Source organism: Lepidochelys kempii, chromosome 5, assembly GCF_965140265.1.
Source record: "Lepidochelys kempii isolate rLepKem1 chromosome 5, rLepKem1.hap2, whole genome shotgun sequence".
Classification (NCBI taxonomy): domain Eukaryota; kingdom Metazoa; phylum Chordata; order Testudines; family Cheloniidae; genus Lepidochelys; species Lepidochelys kempii.
This window is the reverse complement of record NC_133260.1, coordinates 92,859,739-92,879,391: the sequence shown is the minus strand read 5'-3', so window position 1 is coordinate 92,879,391 and position 19,653 is coordinate 92,859,739. Positions and strand designations below refer to the sequence as shown.

At 40.3% G+C, this 19,653-nt stretch overlaps 1 protein-coding gene across 2 annotated transcripts in view; it reads right to left on the bottom strand.

Moving 5' to 3' along the window:
• The window catches only part of LOC140911634 (uncharacterized), a 117,890-nt gene that overhangs the window by 86,170 nt on the left and 12,067 nt on the right, over positions 1-19,653 (bottom strand). The window contains exons 3-7 of one of the 2 annotated variants that reach the window (XM_073345074.1): positions 19,003-19,117; positions 12,607-12,686; positions 5,513-5,638; positions 2,683-2,744; positions 1,223-1,373 (exon numbers count right to left, since the gene is read on the bottom strand). In XM_073345074.1, coding sequence (XP_073201175.1) covers positions 1,223-1,373; positions 2,683-2,744; positions 5,513-5,638; positions 12,607-12,686; positions 19,003-19,117 — 534 coding nt within the window. The remainder of the gene's footprint in view (positions 1-1,222; positions 1,374-2,682; positions 2,745-5,512; positions 5,639-12,606; positions 12,687-19,002; positions 19,118-19,653) is intronic. The other variant, XM_073345075.1, reaches the window with a different exon arrangement.

Genomic DNA, 19,653 nt, shown 5'->3' with positions numbered 1-19,653 from the left:
TTTTGTACCTTAAAACTTAATGGTATTTCTGTGGTATTTGTATGAGGGAGAATATGCAAATGTTCACCATTTTGTCACTTTAGTACTAGTTTTTTTTAATATACCAGAACAGATACTAAACATTAAGGGCTAGTTACATGCCAAACTCAATGTGTAAGATTCAGCTGTTTTGAGTTATTTCACACACATACAAGTTATTTCAAACACATAGAGGAAACGTATTTTCTTTTCTCCTTTTCATAACTGAAAGGTCAAACGTCTTTTTGCTCAAACTTGCCAAAATATTCACCTCTGTACAAAGATCAAAACATGGAAAATGTATGTCCCTAAGGTGAATATTTTAATTAGTTATGGGCTTTGAAAATGCTGAGCTAGCAAGGAAACAGTTTGCAACCTAAACTTTGACACTTACTTCCTTTCGTATTTAAAAAAAGTATATGCACCACAGTTCTTAGGAACACTTATAGCTGTTTCTCTTTAGCAATGGGTTTGGGCCACAAAGTTTAGATCCGGCTCAGAACTTGTTTGGGTTCTTCCAATTCAGGGTTTTGGGTCAGTATCCATCTCTAATTTCAGTATACATATTCAGTGAATTAGTCTGTTCTCTTTCAGGAGGAGATGCCATTTTGATGACACTTCAAAGCAAGGATTCAGTTTAATTCAAAGTACAGTAGGTTTGAGAGACAGCAGCCCCATTAGAAAGCAATTTGACTCTATTCTAAATTATCAAGTTTTTTAAACAATTTGTTTAATTTAGCATTTGATTTAATCATTGTTAAATCAACTATTTTCTTTTCAATCATAGATCTTAATTTATAATTCCAAAGCTTCATAATTTCCAGTGCCTTCACAGTTTTCTTTACACTGGTAAATGTATACTGTTTGCAAGGTAGCATGATGACCATCAGCTAACATTTTCAAATGCTGAAGGCAATTCTTTCAATTCAACTTTGTAGGAAACAGACATCTTCCAAACTGATTGGTAATTATCATTTTTATTTTATTTTAGACATTTTTATAAACAATTTTAGTGATTTACTCCTCTGTGTAGTTCAACACAGAAATCTCTGTTCCTGCTGCTATTGCCTGTATCCTGGACCCTAGGATATTTTTGATATAACACTAGAGATTTCCTTTATACTGGCATTCTTAGTTACCTTGGAGGACCTTCCTTTCTTTCTGCTTACTGACCATTACTAGCTAGGTATTTTAAAGTACTTACAAAACGACTCATCCCTCACAAGCTGGTGGAAATGGTGGCAGACTTGGGCAACCTGAGAAAGCTCTTTATGGGAAAACAATGAGAAGATGCATAGCCACAGTTCATCAGGAAGAAGCAGCCACAGTGAGAGGTCACTCTCACGTTTACTATCCTAAAAACAAATCAAAGTAACATGCTATTACAAGGAACAGCGAACAAATACAATGCATTTTCTTGCTGACAGCTAACTCCCGTCCATGCCAAACAGTAAAATAAACAAATCAGATTCAGGTACCGAAGAGAAGAACATTTTCTTCTGTTTCACTGGCAAGCAAAGTGAGAGGAGACTTTAATGCAAGGTGACAGTCTATTTCTCCTCTTCCATTTCCAATCTGAGGCATCAGAACCATGTATTTTTTAATTTTACCCACCTGGATTTTGGGTTAGCTGGCCACAAAATCTGGGGCTTAGCCTGCTGGTCAGAAGGAATGGGGATCTAGCATTCTGATCAGCCACACCCTTATTAGCCAGCTCAGTTTATCAATACAACTTTCTGAATAATAATAATGATAACAATAATTCCAGATCTGGAATCTGTTGGTTCTGCTTAGCTCTCCCAAGTTCGAAACACAGCCTGGAACACACTTACGCCACTTTGAGGACACATGAAGAAAATGACCAACCACCTCTCATTTTTTTAAGTGCTTCCTATGGTTTGCAGACATAGGGCCAGATTGGCCTCTACACAGGAAAAGTACAGGAGACAGGAAAACTCAATGTATAAAAATCTTATAACATTTACACAGCATTGACCTGTATGGGCAGAGATTTGACTCCATACGCCCACAAATCCCCTGAACAACAGTGCTTTCTGGTACCACACCCTCCATGATGACAGAGCTTCTGAAGAACAATGTTTTCCCTTAGGAATGTACTAAACTTCACCATGTTACTTTTATTTTATAAAACTTCACCAGAGTTGTCATTCAAGGTAGCCGTAGATGGGCTTCAATCCCCATCTCTTCTACAAAATTCTCCATCTGAATGCCAATAAGACTTTTTGTCTGCAGAATAGAGAGTCTTTTTATTACCTAACAACTCAATTTTAAGACAAGTCTCATAAAAGCTCTCCAGTTCTCTCTTTTTCAAAATATAGTTATAAAATTACCATTTTGCTGTTCTTACAGCAGATACATCATTAATAGAAATTTGTTCACATTAGAAAACAGATTCAAATGACCAGATTAAATAAAGTACTACAAACTTTTCTAAAAAAGGTAAATAAATACATAAAGAAGTTACTGCTTTGATGAATTTGGCTCTGGGTTATTAAGGCCTGATCCAGAAGGTGGAATATTTTGGGCAGACAAGATCCTTTATTTGTAAAGACCGGATTTGTGGTTAGTATAAAAAATAGATTTCAAAATTCTGAAACACCAGCATGTTTCATATACAGCTAAGGAGCTGATGCAGACACTTACCCAATTTACTGTTTCCTCAAAACCTTGAAATGTACTTTTGCAAGGTTGCTTGGAGTCAGTGCCTGGGTGAAAGAGAAATTATTCTGGAATCCCAGAGCTACATGAAAGTCTGTTTGTTTGGTAATAGAGAGCAACATATGAGGAAAAGATGAAGCAATATTTCCATTTGGCCATACTATAAATAATCAGAATGACAGAAATTAGAGATGAAAAAGACCTGGTAAGGTATTTAGTTTACCTCCTGTTAGGGCAGGATTCTTCCCACCTGCCTTTAATGTAAAACAAACAAACAAACACAGCAGCCACATATAGAAAAATATATTTGGTGGTTCTACGTATCAGTATCTTGGCAGTAGCACCAGATTTTCAAAAGCTGGCCTCCCTTTTTATGACTGCAAATTATGGGGGCAAGTAGTTGCACGCATAATTTTGTGCCATAATTATGTGTGTGTGTAATTATTTGGGCACAAACATTGTCATATGTACGTCTGAGGAGCAATTCGATCATTAGACATCCATGTAACCTTAACGTAACTATGCTGACAATTTTACAGGTGAAAAAAAAGAGGCTGATGAAGGCAGGAAGCAAATGCTGGTACTTAATCTCTAAAACTAACCTAAACACAGAACTAGATAACGATATTCCCATATTAGTAGGAGGATAGATTTCGTGGCTTTAACAGCTCTTTTCCATCTCTAATATATCAGGCATTCCAACGGAATAATGTGTTTTTGGCAAATATTCAAATCAAACTTTTTTCTGTCTTGGTGAGTGGTACAATTATTAATTGAATTACATTAATTTTTTCTGTCACTACAGCTGCTAACAGACCAGTTGCCTTATACTCACTATACATTAAAAAAATAATCAAACATTTGTCAGTACAAAGGCCACTCACTAGAAAGCCTTTTAATCTATGCAATGTCATACACTATTCTAAATACATTATTAGCATCTTTTAGAAAAGCAAAAATGGTTGAATGCCAAAACTGTAATGCCACTGCTGACACACTAATTGTCTTTGTACGTGGAACACCATATCATCAGATAGAGATTCAAATGAACCATAGCTGCAAGTATTCATTTCAAGAGACTATTAAGAGTGCAAATGTCTGCTATATTTCTATTTTAGACACAAGTTATGTAAATAGTTATGCAATCAACCAACACATAAATAGCTGCCTATCCTGATTACTAGGGAGCACCTTAATACTAGGCACTGATGCTCAACAGTGAGTTACAAGACAAAGCTTTATGGATCACATCTACACTAAATGAGCATTCACATAGCATTGAATAAATTCCCAAACTCTTGTCCCATCATTCAATGTACCACTTCGGATAGATTTTTTGAAGGCAGACTCTTCTTTGGCTGGTCAGGAACTGGAAGAAGCAACCCCCAGCGCATTATGAGTAGACAAAACAGATTTGATTTATTCAGATGTCCTCAACTGGCTAAAAATCAAATAAAAATACTTCACAAAAAGCACTCCTTATACCATAATCATCTGCACAGATTAGTGCTGTGTTTGTTAAATAATGTTCACACTAGAAAGAACATTCACCAAAACATGCAATTTTCTCTGCTACTTTGGATGAGCACAGGAAACTCCCTTACTCTCAATTTTGCAGTTATAAATCTGTGGAGCCATAAATATCCCCAGGATATTTCTGTTCTGCTTGCATGTAACATACCCTTGTTCAGTTTTATGGATCTCTTGACTGGCCTATTTACATTTCACTTGCCTTTAATTGAGGTCCACGCTGTTAGGCTCAGAAAAGCCTTTTAATACTCCAAAGAAATGCTCTTTATGCAGCCAGTAAATTCATTCTCTTGTTTATTTTTAACATTTTAAAGGGTGTTTATTAAAGCCATTGTCATGGAATGGGTCTCTGAAGAGTGACCACTTATTTTTAAAGGAAGGTGATCTGTTTATCCTCTGGAAGACATTGATTTCTACCTTGAATTTCCGAAATCATTTTGTTCATTTAGGATGTAATGTAACCATGTTATATCAGGCTGTGATGTTGTTAGAATTTCCATGGCAGAGTCAGGCCTGACGATATTTACTGGAGGTCTCCAAGGAAAGCCAAAGGTGCTGCAGGAAGTGGTACTGGCAATTTACAAGAAGCCATTTCCCTTCTAAATCAGGACTGTCCCAATGTCCAAACACACTGTAAAGAAGCATTGTGATGATAGCACTGATGTCTTGCAGATGAGATACAAACCCATGGTCCTGACTATTTCTGGTTATTAAAGATCTCAGCATTTTCACAAGAGAGGGACTGCAATGAGAGTCAAGGGCTCTCAGTACCTCTCCAAAAGGTGTTTGTTACCTTCCAGAATCAGTGCTCACACTAGATCTGATCAGAGAACATACACATATTACATAAGACAAAAGAAACTGGGGAAGTAATGATCTTACAAATTACAGTTGGGGAGTTAATTTTTTTAAAATATTTGTTTTTATCTTGCTGTTCTTCCCTACTGTTTAAATTATCCCTAATGTAAATTATTTTCAAATTCTCTAATCTGCATTGTTCCAGTTTATTGACACTTCGAGCTACAGTTTCTTTTTAATTTTCAGGTCAGCATCTGTTGATTATCACTCAGCTTTAGTTCCCTGGATAGAGTAAGCACCTGGAGAATGCAAAAGGAAGGTAGGTAAATGGGAACGAAGGTCAAAAGTGATTAAAAGGAACATAGTGAATACACATGAACACAAAAATTACATGAAACAATTTACACATCGTTCCTGTGCATATCCTAATAAAAGCTTTATGGCCTGTTAACATGCTTAACAAATATGTGCATACATTTTTACTTACAAGCATTAGCAGTCTTCACAAAAGCTACTGATGTGGTTTGATAATTAGGTGGTTTCTGCTGAGCTTTTGTAGATGTGGTAGGTTTTGGGAGAGGATATGCCTTCATCTGTCTGGAATTGACACAACCTACAGAAAGGAGGAAAGTTTTGATAATACTATAGAAGTAAGAGGTAGAAATTAATTATTAGATTATGAAATCTCCAATCCTAGTGCTCTACATGCCACAGGGATGCTACAGCTACAGGGCAAAATTCTCTGGTGTAACTGCCTGTGACAGATATGGCAATTTCCTGCAATATCCTTGAAAACCTTATTTAATTAAGTTTAAGTATCTTTGGCGTCCATTGTATTAAATGCAAAGGTTATATATTATTGTGGACCTAGATGATCAAAGGACTATACTGAACAATGTGGCAGACAAGATGTGGGACAATACAGATGAAGTCGATTTCCTGGAAAATATTTAAGAGGTGATGCATGCAAATTCTCCACCCCAGGTTATGCAAACACCCAGCCTTTCTAAGCTATGCTCTGAGGAGTGGGCTTTTGTCTGCTGATTACCTGTCACATGAGGTCAAGATCAAGGCCCCAAGCTGTATAAAGGAGAGTGATCTATTCCTGCAGGTGCTTGTTCTGAGCTAAGGCTGTTATGAACCACAAAAGAAACCCTATATGGAGTTTGAATGACTGACTCCTACCAGAGCCTTTGTGATCTCTGGTAAACTGTAGATTCTTTATTGTTTCAATATGTTTTCTCTGTAATGCTTTCACCTGAAGAATAAATGTGCTTGCTTATAACAAGCTGTGTGGTAACTCATAACTATTGGCAATTACATTGCTCATAGCCTTTTGAAGAGAAAGCAAAGTGCAGAACTTGCCTGTTTAGGCAGTCAGACTCGCTAAGAATATCAAAGTGTAGGCAGAGATCTGTGCCTGGAAAACCCTGGTTAGAAGGGAGAGAGATGTGGGTCTCTGCCCAAGAGAAGTGACATCTGAGGAGCTGGGAATCTAGAGTGGAATGAGTCCTTGCCTCAAATACATTAGACCTTGATTAAGCAAAGTACTTGAACACATGCCTAATTTTAAGGAAACAAGTAGTCCTACTGAATTGACCCATGCTGCCTCAGGACCTTACATGACAATGCAAAGCACACCTCTTTGCACAGGCCATCCCCCTATAAAATAGCCTCAACATGGCCTATCTGGCTTTCTTGGCTTCACTGGCTTTCTTTGCCCAAAGATGTCTTCCCTAAAGCATCCAAAAAGATGCAAACTAATGGAAGGAAAAAGGACAAATAATCAGCTACTCTTTATCTCTCCATCTAGATTCTCAGTTGCACCCATCTTCATAGCATCTGAGTGGATGGCTAGGGAGTAACTATCTCTAGTCTTTGCCCAGATACTTCTGCAGATTAAAAATATCTAGTTGATAGGCAAAGTAGAAATATATAGCTAGATAGCTACTCAAAATAGAATGTGGAGGAATGGCAAACAAGAATGAGGGAACATAGACCTTTTGATCCCAAACCCGACAGCTTACTCCTCTATCACCTTAACTAAATCAGATAGGTATTAGTATCTTGTACGTTAGGTTATGATTTGCTAGGAAAGGAAGAAGCCAAATTTAAATATCAGTCACGAGAAATATAGATGAAGAGAAGCACCATATGAAACCAGATACTACAGCCAAAAAACAACAGAGGGACTAGGAGAAATACTACTGTACTTCTTTATGAAACTGCTATTACTGAATCACTGTATGATGAGCTAAGAAAGGCACGCTGGCAACTGATTGCACTTCTTGAGCATTCATCCCCTCATGACCCTGAAACATTTCCAGTTAATATGGGATGGATTTCTAGCACCATACCAGCTTATGTAACAGATCTAAATTGAAAGTCTAATTTGTGCGCTTATCATGAGGCTATGTACTCTTACGTACCAAAGCAAATTTTATGCAGATATCTACTGATAGGATCATGTCTCATAAATCAGTTTTCCTGCAGACCAAAAGTCAAGCAAGCAGAACAACAAGAAAGAAGTTTAACAACATATAAATCTGAGTATTATTTTCTCAGTGAGTCTTTCACTGAGCTATTGAGATAACAAGAAATGATGCAAGACTATCATTCTGCAGAAGGCTTGTGATCACCTACAACAGAAAATCAAATAATGTAAAAAGAGATTATTTCATGACAAAAACTCTTATTTTCAGAGTGCACTGCCTCTACAGAGGTGGGGCCTCCTCGACTAAGAGAGAAGGGTTAACCCCTGCTGTACCAGTGCATGGCTGATACACCCCATCACAGTCCTGTATCAGCCATTCCATTATCTTGCTTGGATTGATGTCAGACTGACAGGCCTATAACTGCCCATGTCAGCCCATTTGCCCTTTTTAAATATTGGCACTTTAGCTTTCTTCCAGTCTTCTGGAACTTCCCATTGTTGTAAGACTTAATGAAAATCAGCAGTAATGGTCCAGTGAGCTCCCCAGCCAGCTCTTTTAAAACTCTTGGGTGAAAGTTATCCAGACCTCCTGATTTTAAAATGTCTAACTTTAGTAGCTGATGTTTAACATTCTCCTGAGATACAAGTGGTATTAAAAAAGTGTTATCACATGATATTACTGCATCATTTTTTCCTCCCAAATACAGAACAGAAATATTTATGAACACTTCTTCCCAGTTACATCCCTGTAAACTTTCCCTCTCCTACCCTCTGTCTCCTTTGTAGGGTGGGCCCTTAAAGGGGCAATAACCCCTTTTTCTTCTGGACCCACTCACTGTGGTGAAAGCATTTTATGAAAATTTGAGAGTGTAGATTAGATTAGTCCCTGCATTGATCAGACTGATTCACTTAAAACAGGGGTCGGCAACCTTTCAGAAGTGGTGTGCCGAGTCTTCATTTATTCACTTTAATTTAAGGTTTCGCGTGCCAGTAATACATTTTAACGTTTTTTAGAAGGTCTCTCTCTATAAGTCTATACGTTATATAGCTAAACTATTGTCGTATGTAAAGTAAACAAGGTTTTCAAAATGTTTAAGAAGCTTCATTTAAAATTAAATTAAAATGCTGATCTTACGCCGCCGGCCCGATTAGCCCGCTGCCAGCCTGGGGTTCCATTCACCTAGGCTGGCAGCAGGCTGAGCGGGGCCTGTGGCCGGGACCCTGGCTGGCAAGGGGCGGGCTGGCAGCCAGAACCCCAGACTGGCAGTGGGCTGAGCGGGGCCAGCAGCCGGGACCGAAGACTGGCAGTGGGCTGAGCGTCTCAGCCCGCTGCCACTTAGCCTGCTGCCGGTCTGGGGTTCAGTCCGCCGGCTCCTGCCAGCCAGGGTTCCAGCTGCCAGCCCCGCTCAGCCCGCCGCTAGTCTGGGATCCCGGCCCTGCCCACATAGAGTGGGTACCTTCTCCCTGGTTCTAGCCCATTGTCTTCCTCTCTCTCTGCACTGACAGAGGGTGGGAGTGCACTGAGCACAGGGCTGGGGGTGAAGGAGCGGGCTTGAGGTTGGGGTGTAGGGTCTGGCCAGGAGCTAGAATGAGGGAGGGGGCTCAGAGTTGGGGTTTGGGTGTGGGGTGTGGAGTGCTTACCTGGGCAGCTCCCATCTGGTGCAAGGGGTGTAGGTGGGAATGTAGGGGGTGAGAGGGGATGCAGGAGCTCCTGTTTGGTGCTCAGGGTGGGGGTGGGAATGTGGGGGATGCAAGAGTCAGGACATGGGGTATGAGGGGGCTGGGTACGTGTGGGAGGTGCAGAAGTCAGGGCAGGGGGCATGTGAGGGGGGTGTAGGAGTCAGGGTATGGGGGGCTGGGTATGTGTGGGGGGTACTGGAGTCAGGGTTGGGGTCGTGGGGGGTGCAGGGGTCAGGGCAGGAGGCTGGGGGAGTGTGAGGGGGGTGCAGGGCTCAGGGCAGGGGGCTGGGGTGTGTGTGAGGGATGCAGGGCTCAGGGCAGGGGGCTGAGGTGTGTGGGGGGGGCGTAAGAGTAAGGGCAGAGGGCTGGGCGTGTGAGCTAGGGTCTTGGGGGTGTTCCCAGCCCCCGCCCAGAGTGGCTCAAGACAAGGGGCTGGAAGGGATATGCCCCCCTTCCCCAGGCCCCATCCCCACCTCTTCTCCACCTCCTCCCCGGAGCAGCGAGTGCGCTGTGGCTCCACTTCTCCCTCTCCCTCGCAAGGGCCATCAGCTGATCGGCGGCGGGGAGGGAGAGGAGGAGAGGCAGAAACCCAGCATGCTGGGAGAAGAGGCAGGGGAGGGGGAGAGCTTGCTTGCTCTGCAGCAGCAGCCGGCAGAACCGAGCTTCTTCATCCTGCCCCCCCCGGGGGGGGGGCAGCGCGAAAAAGAGGGACTGGGGCAGGCAGGATTTTTAATGACACACTGCTGCTGCCGGGGTCCCGGCCTGGGTTCAGCAGCGGGCTGAGCGGGGCTGGTGGCTGGGACTCGGCAGGCAGCAGTGTGCCATTAAAAATCAGCTTGCGTGCCATCTTTGGCATGTGTGCCATAGGTTGCCGACCCCTGCTCTAAGGTGCCACAAGGACTCCTCATTATTTGTACTGGAAATGTTTCAGGGTCATGAAGGGATGAATGCTCAAGAAGTGCAATCAGTTGCCTGCTTGCCTTTCTTAGCTCATCATACAATGATTCAGTAATAGCAGTTTCATAAAGAAGATGGAGTAAAAAGGTTATTTTACCTCTGTACTTGGCACTGGTGCAACCACTGATGGAATACTATGTCTAGTTCTGGTGTCCACAGTTCAAGAAGGCTCTTGATATATAGGAAAGGATTCAGAGAAGAGCCACAAGAAGGATTAAATGATTAGAACACATGCCTTATAGTGACAGACTCAAGGAGCTCAATCTATTTATCTTAACAAAGAGATGGTTAAGGGGGTAACTTGATTACAGTTTATAAATACCTACATAGGGAACAAACATTTAATAACGGGCTCTTCAATCTAGCAAAGAAAGCTGTAACACAATCAACTGGCTGCCCACCGGAGCTAGACAAATTTCGACTGGAAACAAGGTATAAATTTATAAAACAGAGTAATTAACTATTGGAACAATTTACCAAAGGTGTGGAGGATTCTCCATCACTGACCATTTTTAGATACAGATCTGATATTTTTCTAAAAGATCTGCTCTAGGAATTATTTTGGAGAACTTCTATGGCTTGTGTTATATGGCAGGTCAGACTAGATGATCACAATGGTCCCTCTTATGACCTTGGAATCTATGAACCTAAGAAAGAGCAAGAAGCAGCTGGATGAGGTCAGCGGAAGAGGAACACTGCCCTTCTTGCTCACCAGAACTTATATATTTATATATTTATATATATATATTTATAACTCACCAACCAGGCCCAGAGATTGGGCTGGCACCACGCACCCATACACCCACCCATGAAATTTGCAAAAGGACCAGTTTTCCTCATGACCCACTCTGGGCTTTATGCTAGTCGCCCTTTTTTCCTTAGGGATTGCAGGGGAGTCGGCTTCCTCACAGTAAGTCTGGGACTCGGGGGTTAGGTTCTAACATTGTAACTTAGTACATAAAACCCATGGCAAATGTCCAATGCAGGTACTCCTTAGGAAGGTATAAAGGGTTATCAGAGAAAATGGACTGGAAAAGGGTTTGAAAGAAAGCATCCCTTAAGGAGCTGAGGAACAGGAGGTTGGGACTTCTACATTTGGTACAGCAGGGAGCCAACTCCCTCCTTTTAGAGCCCCCTTTTAGCTCAGACAATGGGTGAGCAGTGGGGTATCAGCACTGGGATGGCTGGGTCCAGGTTGCAGATCATGTAGAAATGATTAAGGAATGATGATGTCCTGCACTGTAAAATTCATTGCCAGGTATTGCCAGATATTTTAAGAGAATAAACTTGCAGCCTAATTAAACTATATCCATTGCCTCCTGTCCTTCTTGCAGCAGTAGACAAGGCTCTACTTCGTATTCTTTGTTCATTTGTGCTCATCTCAGTGATGTACAGGATCCTTACGTTGAGTGATCTCGCCAATAAATGGGATAACAACAATTTGTTTTTAATGTGAAATCTACAAACTGAAAAGCACAAATAAATCAGCTCAATGTGGATAGGGCCTTCAGCAAGAGCAAATGCTTATACCAATGAAGGTGTCTCCAAGAAGATGGACAATGTGGGGGAGGGCAGAGAATCACTGGATAGATGACATGCAAGGTATTACAGTAAGATATCCACATTTTTATTTGCCTTCTAAATTATTCTTCTCAGGTGAAACTCACAATACCTAATACGGGGCCATGAAAAGCCCTGTGTGTGTGATTCCAAAAGAAAGAATAAGCAAGGAGGCTCTAGATATGGTCATGGATATATCAAAACTACCAAAAATATCACAAAGTCTGCTGCTGCCTCTGCACACCCTGGAGTCAAGATTCATGGGGCTCTCCCTATAGAAGTGCAGAGGGTAAAGTTTAGTAGGTGGTTGGGTAAGTGGTAGTGGTCAATGGACCCATTAACTGTGCAGATCCAACGTGCACAGATCCTGCACAGTAAGGTTGTAGCAAGCTATGTCTGCTATTAGACCACAAAATACACTAATGGACACAGGCTGGCTGAGCAAGTGCTCCAAGTCTAGCCTCCTGGCTAGGAGAAGGGAAGATTCCATCTTTCTCAGTCTCCATATTCGTCCTCCCTGTGCAAAGCCTGTTTACTTGGGCTTTGGTGAGAGGTGTGATGGCTACCCAAATTTCAGCCCTAGTGACTATTATCCATTTAACACATCACTTTTCTCACAAGGAAGAGAAGAGGAAAGATAAAAGATATGGCAGAGGGGCTCTTTAAATCCCCATAGCAGCAGATCATTTCTCCCTTTTTTCATCTGTGCTTTTAATTAAAATATTAAAAATTAGAAATAGATTTGATCCCTTAGAATACAGTTACATGTGCTATTTCAAAAGAAAGTTCAGATTCTGGAGTCTAGCCAAACTCCCCCTCCCTCTCCACTATCAAAAGTTACATGCTATACATGCATCAAACCAGATACATATTTTCATGATATTTAAAATATTAATTTTCTTTGGCATATCATAGATCTGGTCATGTTTACTGGTTATTGATTCACATACCTGAAGGCTGAATATTTTGAGATATATAGACCATCTTCTTGCCCACATCAGCTGAGACTGGTCTCTGTACACACTGTGATCTAGATCAGGCAAACAAAAAATTGTTGGAATAGTATATTTATTTATTTCCACTTGCCCATCATCAGAGGCTAATAATATATTTAATACTATGGATTGACAAACATAGTGCATAGCTTTGGCACTATAGCACCCGGTAAATGGAAGACAAACATGTAACTGAAATCATACCATTGCTATTTTATTAAACTTACTAGACATTTATTTAAATATATAATGTAAAACATATGTGGAGAGAATAAACATTTGATAAGATGCAGAGCTGAATCAAAGAACATGGAACCATGGTGACAGCCATATGATAAATGCTATGAACCAATTAAATAGTTTGCAGAACCTATTACATATATCCAAGGAAGGTTCTACAAAAATTCTCTGTTAACTTGTCTGGGTTTAGAAATTTTTTAGTGGCTCTTAAAAAGAATTGTATGCTGATTCCTCCCACTAAAGTATTATTAGGAGAATATCTGAATCTTGTCGTGTGTGAATTCATCCCTTTCATTATCAGACACTTCCATCACAAATTATTAATCAGATCACTTCTAATAACAACAGCTTTCCTTTGGCTAATCTGGCAAATGAAGGCAGTGAGCTTGAGTCAGATGTTCACACCTCTCATGTGTGTGCACATGAACTCTGGTAACATTAACTTTATTTCAAGAGGAGACTTTGTTTAATTTTTCCTCATTAAGTTACTGTAGAGCAAATTACTCACATATATGGAATTATACTACAAGTGCTTATTGACTCATTATTCCTTCAGTGTTAGTATAAATTGTTGCTCCTTGCCCTTGTTAAATAACTGGGAAAAATACAAGAGCCACAGTGTATAAATAGAGTTGTTTTAAAACATTAATGTTCATTTAGAAGTCAATTAGGAAATACACACATACATATTAAAATGCAGATTTTAATAAAGCATTTGATGTACTCTCTCATGACAGATTATACATAAAGTCCATTCAAATTTGTTTGGGTTTAGAGGAAAGTCACATGGAATGAAAACTGACTGAAGGAACAAAAACAAAGGGTAAAGATAAACAGCAAATTACTGAATGGAGGGAGGCATCAAGTGGGATACAACAGGGATCCAGTATTTTGTCCTGTCATATTTAAAATACTCTCTAATGATCCAGAAAAGGGAGTAAACTGAAATTAGTAAAATTCTTTCATTCAAGGAATTTGAATTTCTACAGGAACATGTAGGCACTTTGGGTGAAAAGAATTATGAACTTTATCATTTCATGATCACAGCGCATGATTCTGTGGAACGGTAGTAGGGAAAACAACAGAATAAAGACAATGGACTTCAAGAAGACAGACTTTAGCAAAATCAGAGAATTGTAGCTAAGATTTGGGGGGGGAGGGATAGCTCAGTGGTTTGAGCATTGGCCTGCTAAACCCAGGGTTGTGAGTTCAATCCTTGAGGGGGCCATTTAGGGATCTGGGGCAAAGATTGAGGATTGGTCCTGCTTTGAGCAGGGGGTTGGACAAGATGATCTCCTGAGGTCCCTTCCAACCCTGATATTCTATGATTCTATGATCCCATGGGAAGCAAGTCTGAGGGCTTGTCTACACTGGCGAAAGTTGCAGTGCTGCAACGTTCTTGCTTAGGGGCATGAAAGAACACCCCCCTGAGCGCAGCAAGTTTCAGCACTGTAAAGCACCAGTGTAGACAGTGCACCACCGTTGGGAGCCGCGTTGCAGTGATTAGACAACTAACATAGTGAACATCAGTATAAATGGGGTAGGATTTGAGGCTCAAACAGGAACGAACAAGTTAAGAATTACTCACACAAGTTAGATGTCTTACTAGGCAGGGCCTGATTAAATATATCCTAGAATACTTAAGGAACTGGCTGAAGAGATACCTGAGCCATTAGTGATTATTTTGAGAATTTGTGGAGGACAGGGGAGATCCCAAAGGACTGGAAAGGGGTAAAATATAGCACCTATCTATAAAAAGGAGAATAAAGACAACCCAGGGAATTACAGACTAGTCAACTTAACCTCGCTACCTGGAAGCATAATGCAGCAAATAATCAATCAATTTGTAAGCACCTAGAAGATAAGAGTGATAAGTAACAGTCAACATGGATTTGTAAAGACCCAATCATTTCAAACCAACCTAATATCCTTCTTTGACAGGATAACAAGCCTTGCGGGTAATGGGGAATCAGTAGATTATATATATCTCAACTTTAGTAAGGATTTTGGTACTGTCTGACATGACCTTCTCCTAAGCAAACTAGGGAAATATAGCCTAGAGACAAACCTACTTAAGATGGGTGTACAACAGATTGGAAAACCGCACTCAGGGAGTAGTTCTCAATGGTTCACAGTCAAGCTGGAAGGGCATATTGAGTGGGGTCCTGCCAGGATCTATCCTGGGTCTGGTTATATTCAATATTTTCATAAATGATTTGGATAATGGCATAGAGAGAACACTTATAAAGTTGGTGGATGACGCCAAGCTTAGTGGGGTTGCAAGCACTTTGGAGGACAGGATTCATTATGAGCTTGACAAACTGCAGAAATGGTCTGAAGTAAACAGGATGAAATTCAATAAGAACAAATGCAAAGTACTACACTTGGGAAGGAATACTAAACTGCACACATGCAAAATGGAAAATGACTGCTTAGGACAGAGTACTGCTGAAAAAGATCTGGGGGCTACTGTGGATCACAGATTAAATATGAGTCAACAATGTAAAAGTGTTGCTAAAACAGCAAACATCATTCTGGGCGGTATTAAAAGGAGTGTTGTAAGCAAGACACAAGAAGTAATTCTTTCACTCTACTCAGCACTGATAAGACTTCAACTGGAGTACTGTGTCCACTTCTGGGCACCATACTTTGGGAAAGATGTGGACAAATTGGAGAACGTCCAGATGAGAGAAACAAAAATGATTAAAGGTCTAGAAAACAGGACATACCAGGAAAGACTGAAAAAAATAGCTTTGGTTAGTCTGGGAAAGAGAAGACGTGGGGGGAGGGGAGGAAACATGATTGATAACAATCACTGAATACATAAAAGGATGTTACAACAAGGAGAGTGATCAGTTTTTTTCCTTAATCATTGAGGACAGGACAAGAAGTAATGGGCTTAAATTGTAGCAAGGGAGATTTAAGATAGACATTAGGACAAACTTTCTAACAGTAAGTGCTGTTCCAAGCACTGGAACAAATTACCTAGGGAGATTGTGGAATCTCCATCACTGGAGGTTTTTAAGAACATGTTAGACAAACACCTTTCAGGGATGGTCTAGATAACACTTAGTGCTGCCTCAGTGCAGGGGACTGAACTAGATGACCTATCAAGGTCCCTTCCAGTCCTACTTTTCTATGATTCACAGCTTGGGGTGAACTCTCTTTAAATACTCTCTCATACACAATGGCTTGTTCATGATCCACCCGAGGACAGCACCAGCAATAGCAGCTGCCACCTGCTCCGTTACGCTCATGAATGAGCTACTTTGAAGAAACGTTTTAGAACTCCATTGGCCAACAAAGATTCACTGACAAAAGTGTGTGTGTGTGTGGGGGGGGGGGTTTGAAGAAGAATGCATCATACTGGCCCTGTTTTAAACAGTCAGTTAGGGTCCAGTCCTTCTCCCATTGAAATCAATGGCTAAAGAAACAATGGGGCACATACTTCACCTCTGTTCAGATGCAGTGGAGTGGGGCCACTGCAGAATATTAGTTGCAGCTCCCTGATACTCAGCCATCCACCACCACCGCAAGTTAGAGCTTCACAGTAAGCGCCTCTACCTTTCACTACTGGTGTAGGGTCTACCAGGGACCACAAGCCAATGGAGAATAGGGCACAGCAGAACTCCACTCTACCATACCCCATCTCCATCCCACCAATCTCCCTGAATCTCTCCAATACACCCTCTGTTTCCCCTTAGAGCTGTGTGGCACAGGGGCGGCAGGCACAGGAGGTGGTGGAGAGTTCCTGTGTGTAAGGGGAGTTCTCTACTGTCCATTTCCAGCAACTTTAAGATTCCTTTGTGCAAAGTGGCTTTAGTAGACCACAGAATCCATCCCAATGGCTTCACAGGAAGCAGGGTCAGGGCCTTAACAAGGACAGAAATGAGGCAAAACATGACAGAGGACGTGGGCAAGAGCACATGCACAGATTCTTACCGCCAAAGAACAAATCAATTGAAAACAAGAAAAGAGGCCCAATAGTAACTGAATCTAGATTAAAACAATTCTCTTCTTTATTGGTCCCTAGTGCTAAGAAGTTTATTAATTATGGAGAAAGCACACTTGGATTTTTACAAATAAAAAATGCCGTCCTACACAAACCAACCCAGAGCATCTGAATATTAACACAAAAACTTTTTCAGCTCTCTGCCATGAAATTATAAGAATTTAGCCCTCTTGAGTGTTTGGCCTGAATTCTCCCCAATTCTAAGTACACTTTGACTTTTTCCACTGTTTAGATGTATGCTTTTTATAATATGCTCACACCAATTCTGATAAGCTGTGAGTACTTGGTGAACGCTTTCTTCAGATAATTAAACTAGATGTTTTATAAATCTTATTTTATTTCTCTAAAAAGAAAATAAATACAAAAATAAATTAATAAAAATAAACTTTCAAAATAAATGATGCTTACTATAAGCTGGACTCCAAAAATGGGCCCAATCCTTTCAGGTACCCCACATGAATACAGAGGTTCACCCATGTGAAACCATGTCCAGGGTCAGGGAATATGAGATGTTAATGAGATTTTCCCAAGCTACGATTTATCTAGTTACTACTGGTACTATCCATTGCAGGAAGCAATAAATCAGGTTAATGGTGTAATGAGTAAGAAACAGAATTTGTTAAAACTGGAAATTTCACAGAAATGGTAGGACAACTTTTTCAAACATAGGTGCCTAAATTTGGGTCCCTAAATTGGTACAATTATCATCTTTTAGACATACACAGTACAACTAAGAATTTGACTGACAAGATTGTAAATATGTAAATTTATCATCTTTTTGTTGCTGCTCTGATTTCTTTGTTATTAGCTCTATAACAGACAATGGTGCAAATCCAGTCCTGTGTTATTCTATTGAAGTCAATGCATTTACACCAGGGTGAATTTAGCGTAATAACAATAATGAAACAGTTTTGCATTTCTATAGTGCCTTTCAACCAGCAATTTAAAAGCGCTTTGCTAATTCTAATGAATTAATCCTCGTTTCTCCTGTGATGTAGGGAAATATTATTATCTCCAACTTAATTATGGGGAAAATATCGAGCCTCATGAACTTGGCCCTTTTCCACTGGGCTCCAAATCCAGGAAGCAATGTCATTGGAGTGAGCTGCATCAAAGCAGCTCCCACAGCAAACCAGCATCGCCTCCTGCGCTTGACCCTTGCTCCTGCCACTCTCTACCTGGCTTCTAGAAATTAAAATTGCTGGGCAGTCAGAGAGAGGATCCTCAAGCTCATTCCACTTGATATGGATGGTGCCACAATAAGAGCCAACCCCGCCCTCTCCCCCTACTCAATTCTCTGTTCTTGTCAGATGCCATCTGAAGGCTGCTGCCACCAGACTCCGCCTATCTGCTATATAGATATCTTTTATGTGCCCCTTTTCCCCACTGCCTCTACTTATTCTTTTCTATTCAAAAGTATTCTGTAGTGTGTCCCCAGCACAGAGTCTGATTCTCACTTATGCTAAGGCTCCTTACCTTAAAGCAGGCGTAAATGTCATTTACACTGATTTTAAGCCCCTTTACACTGCTAAACTGGTTTAAAGGGGCCTAAGTATAAGGGATAATCAGACCATAATAAATAATGTTCTGCTTAAGAGACAATAAAAATATTATTTCCCATAACAGTTTTGTATTTTCCAACCCCTTTCTTTAACCATTTGCCATCTAATAGCTGACCTGAAGGAAGAGGGGAGCACTATAAACAAATGTCTTGCCACAGACCTTATTGTGACTCCAGGGGATACTAACCATGTGAGGAGTAGACTTGTTCTTTTCCACTCAGCTGCCTTGAGAATCCCCACTGCTTGATTTGTTTCAGAAGCAATTAGAGTTGTATAATAAAAATCTTGACTTTAATTCTTTGCCAGTCTAGTGTCTCAATTCTGACTAACGTAGTTTGGCTAATTTGAGTTAAAATTAGAATGTTTCAAATTAAATTGTAACTTTAGAACAACATACCGCAGAGCTAGAAAAAAATTGGCAAGGTTGATAAGATTAAGGATGTTGATGTCAGTATTAAAGCCCTAACTGGAGCATTTATTACAGATAATTTTTAGTGGATTATAAATTCAAAAAATTTAAAAAAAAGATAAGCAAACCTTGGCTTCAGTTCTCCATGTGTGTAAGATGACCATGCAATGCTGGATTTCTCCCAATACCTCTTAGAACCAGTCAGTTTTGTCCGAATGCTTTTGGTTTTTGAGAGTTTCCTATCTAAAAATATGTAACAACACTAAATGTTACCAAACATTTACATATAATGAATTTATGATTTTTTTAAAATCATACGGAGTGATCTTACTTCATTATGAGTAAATTCTGACAATAAAGTATAGTACAGTAGTTCCACATTCTACTGTATTCCACAAGAAACATTTCCTAGAAAACATATATCATCTTTACTCATTGAGTCCCAAGAACAGCCTAATCAGAGCTGTTTATTTACACGCAAGTGATAAAAAGGGGCTAATAAAAGCAGTGAATTTCACAAACAGTTGTTATGTGTCATTACTTGACAGCTCTTTTTTAATGCAAAAACTAAGCATCTCAGAGCACATGAATCAATTTCAGTTAACAATGAATTAGGAACTGGAGAGATGGATGCTACTTTATCAGTGCTGAGCCATTATTATTATTATTTTTATCTCAAAGGTCATAAAATTTTAGATTTACTTATAAACACCCAAAATAAATTATGATAGAGAAGAATAATTATGACAGTCAGAGAAGAATAAACAACAGGATCATGC